The 4,111-nt window shown below is 37.4% G+C and overlaps 1 protein-coding gene across 1 annotated transcript; it reads left to right on the forward strand.

Moving 5' to 3' along the window:
* The first annotated feature begins 1,623 nt into the window (after positions 1-1,623).
* LOC131642588 (uncharacterized) lies at positions 1,624-2,970 on the forward strand. The gene has a single exon (XM_058912823.1). It carries the CDS (start codon positions 1,624-1,626, stop codon positions 2,968-2,970), a length of 1,347 nt encoding a protein of 448 aa, XP_058768806.1.
* The last annotated feature ends 1,141 nt before the right edge of the window (positions 2,971-4,111 follow it).

Raw genomic sequence — 4,111 nt, forward strand, 5'->3', positions numbered from 1 at the left:
TAAGAGATGAATTATTCCTAGTGAAACTTCTCTTAACCCATTAACCTTGTATTTTAAAGCTTGGTCTTTTTGATTTGTTTTAAAATTTGTTAAGTATTTTAAAGATTAGCCTTTTAAAACTTATTAGGTATTTTAAAGCCTAACTCCCTTTTCAAAATTGTTAAGTATTTTAAAGCTTAACCTTTTAAACTTATTAGGTATTTTAAAGCCTAATCTTCTTTTAAACTTGTTAAGTATTTTAAAGCTTAACCCTCTTTTAAAACTTGTGAGTATTTTAAAGCTCACACCCAAAAAGATTTTGGCCACTTTGGCCCCTTTTTTTCCTTTTTTAAAAGAGTAACTACAGAAGCTCTGACTTCCCTATTGCACTTAGGGGTATGTAGGCCTAAGATGCCATATCTTATCGAGCTCACTTTCAAAAACTTCTCTTCCCATCCCCACCCTATATTTCAAACAAGATTTTCACATAGGTTTTTCACAAAAAAGGTTATTTATAAACAAAAGATAATAACAAAAAAACAAAGAGGTTCCCATGGAGTACCATGGATATGAGGGGTGCTTAAAACCTTCCCATTGTATAACAAACCCTCCGTAGTCAAAACTCTGATAAGTTTATTAGTTTTGATTTTAAAAACTTCTGTGGGTTTTATTCGCTCTTTCACCCATTACTTTTTGAAAACAATAAAGCGCAGTGGCGACTCCGTTTAAAATGAGCCAAGTCTTCCCATGACTCTAGTCTCACCAATTTCACCGCTACAAAAAATTGGCGACTCTGCTGGGGATACTGATCAAACTATTGGTGTATCTTTGGAAGGGTCGACCCAATCTTTGTTTTTATTATTTTTTGTTATTATCTTTTTTTTTTATACTTAACCTTTCATTTTGTCTTTTATTTTCCTATGTGTATACTTGTTATTTTATTGGGTTGTATTGGGAAAGGGAGTCATGCCCCTTGTGGTGAGACAAATCCTAACCTGGATTTAGAGTGTACACTTATTATAGGAGACGGGTATAGTCATTTTGATCTCGTGGGAGTAGTCCCAAAGAAGTCAATTTGAGATCCATCGCTCAGTGGAGGCCTCTTTGGAAGTAACTTTGTTGACCATGTAGTTGGGAATACATCTTTGCATTCAACTAGGCTGTAGAAGCTGGGGACCTAGAAACCCTTAACCAATCTTGGCCATTAACATGTAGTGTGGAAACTATGTCTGATTCATTTTCAGAATAGTTGTTACACGAGGCTACTCTCAGATGAGGTTCTCTTGGATTTTGTTCAAATGAGTATGTTGATACAGAGTTTACAATCTCCAAGTTGGGCTGCTTGAGTATGGGATGGGTAGACCTTTGGCTCCATGCTCGTGACTTTGAACCCTCAAGCCCATGTTTTTTCTATGTTTGCATTCATTCATCCATGCATCTAAAAACATAATATCTTTCAAGGAATTAAAAGAAACCTTTTGTTTTGTAAACATTATAGGAATGGAACCTGGAAGAAGAAAAACCAAGAAATGTACTTTCAAGAGTTTAGCGGTGGAAGAATTAAGAAAGCTAGGATATTTGATTGTTGATCAAGACAAGTTTTGTAGCAAGTATGGAAGATTGTTGTATCTCCTCAGAACCAAGATGGAAGAAGGAATCCTCTCCAGTTTGATCCATTTCTATGACCCATTGTATCATTGCTTCACCTTCTCTAATTATCAACTATTGCCTACCTTGGAAGAATATTCAAGCATCATTGGGTTGCCCATTTCTGGAAGAATCCCTTTCACTGGTTTAGAACAAGATCCCAAGCCTTGTGAGATTGCAAAATCTACTCATCTGAGAAAGGGAGAAATTGAAAAGAACATGGTTACTAAAGGAGGATTACCTGGATTACCTGCTAAGTTCTTAATTGAGAAAGCTCTCACCTTGTCACAAGAAAGAAAGGAAGAAGACTTTGAAGCTGTTTTTGCCTTGTTGGTATATGGATTGTTCTTGTTCCCTAACATTAACAACTTTGTTGATATGAATGCCATCAAGACCTTTATGAAGAAGAATCCTGTTCCTACCTTACTTGGGGACACTTACTATTCTATTCATCTTAGAAATTCCTATGGAAAGGGAATGGTTACCTGTTGTGCTCCTTTGCTATACAAGTGGTACATATCTCATCTTCCTGACACCTCTGAATTCTGGAGCCAGAAAGAAGGAATGAAATGGTCACACAAGATCATGACTCTTACAAACACTGAGATTGTTTGGACAAACAATCACTTCTGTAGAATGAAGACTTTAGACTGCTGTGGTGATTTCCCTAATGTTCCCCTCATTGGTACAAAAGGAGCAATCAACTATAGCCCCGTGTTAGCTCTTCGTCAATTTGGGTTTTCTATGGACAAAAGACCAAGGAGCAATTTATTGGATGGGTTCTTTCTGGAAGAAAGAGTTGAAAATAAGGAGTTTAGAGAAAGGATCGCTAATGCTTGGCATCCAAGCCATAGAAGAGAAATAAAAGATTGGAAGACCAAAGGGGATCTCTCTCCTGAGCCCTTTGATAGTTGGGTCACTGCCAGAGCTGCTGAAATAAGAATGCCTATTCTCCTTGGAACATCTGCACCCCCAATTGAGGAGTATGTTCCACCCATTGTAGTTCCTTTAACAATTGAAAATCTCCAAGAAGCTCTAAGAAAAATGAAGAAATCAAGAGACCATTGGAAGAAGAAGTTTGAGTATTCTGATGCTGAATTAGGAATGTTAGAAGAATCATATGAAGAAGTGTTGAAAGAAAAGAATGATCAACTGTTCCTTCAAGAAACTTGGCTCATAGCTAAGGATGCAACTATTGCCAAATATGAAAGAGAGAAGAAAAGGAAGCAAAAAGAAGAAGATCTCTCTCCAAAAGAAGCTGCATGGAAGAGTATTGTTGAGAAGCTAGAAAAGGTCAAGTTGAAGAAGAAGAAGCCTCAAGATGATATGGATACTTCTCACTAAGCTTTGATGATCACTCTTGGATTTTACTAGCTTTCTTTGTTTGTTTCTACCTTGTAACTCTTGAAAGTAGTTTATGACTTGGTTGTCCCTTGTCTCCTTGTATGCTATCAAAAGAAAATGGTACTTTGATGACCCTCGTGACCCTTATATGTACCAAGGTTGCCTTGTCCCTTTATTATTAATGAATGAAATTTCTTTTTCAAGTTACTATATAGTGTTTACATTTACAAAACTCTTAAATAAATCCTTGAAAGATATTATGATATATTTTGAAAGTTAAAACAAAAAAGAGTATTTTGCATTGCATGCATCATACCATATTCACATTCACCTCACATCTGAGTCAGAGGCTTATTCATTCCTCCCCCTCTCCTCAGAGTGAAGCTGACGCACCGGTATAATACTCGCGCCAATCGTCAAAGAATGGAAGACGGTATTGTTGATGATTAAGAGTGGCAAGAAGAAGTTGCTGTTCTACGCTCTGGTATTGAAAGATTAACTTCTATGGTTCAAGACTTGGTGGCTGCTCAGAATCAGCCATCAACCCAAGCTCAGACTACTGTGATCTCCGAGATAGAGACTGCTCAGATTCCTGTAATTCTTGTAATTCCTGTGACGAATCCTACGACCACTAGACCATATGGGATAAAGATGGATTTCCAATTGGCTGGACAACAGATTCGTGTTCCATAGACAACAATTCCTCCAGCTATTATGACTGTTACTCCTACTGTTGTAAACACTGTTCCTCTTCACAACGAACAGATCTCCATGGTGCTCCTTCCGAAGGTATGGGTAGATTGGAAGAATTTGATGACCAATTTCTGGAAATGCAAAAAGAGATCAAGGCCCTTAGAGGAAAAGATCTATTTGGGAAAGAAGTAAATGATTTATGCTTGGTTCCGAATGTCAGAGTTCCGGCCAAGTTCAGACTCCTAGAATTTAAGAAATATAAAGGGAATTCCTGTCCTCACAGTCATCTGATCATGTATGTAAGGAAAATGTTCATGCACACGGAAGATCAACGCTTGTTAATTCACTATTTCCAAGATAGCTTATCTGGAGCTGCTTTGAAATGGTACATGGGATTGGATAGTACCCACATTCGTACTGTCCATGACCTGGGTGAAGCTTTCATCAA

The sequence above is a fragment of the Vicia villosa genome, unplaced genomic scaffold (genome assembly GCF_029867415.1).
Source record: "Vicia villosa cultivar HV-30 ecotype Madison, WI unplaced genomic scaffold, Vvil1.0 ctg.005364F_1_1, whole genome shotgun sequence".
NCBI lineage: Eukaryota > Viridiplantae > Streptophyta > Magnoliopsida > Fabales > Fabaceae > Vicia > Vicia villosa.

Bases quoted from the DNA above. Each gene is read 5' to 3' on its own strand.
- LOC131642588 (XM_058912823.1), top strand. From the start codon at position 1,624: ATGGAAGAAGGAATCCTCTCCAGTTTGATCCATTTCTATGACCCATTG.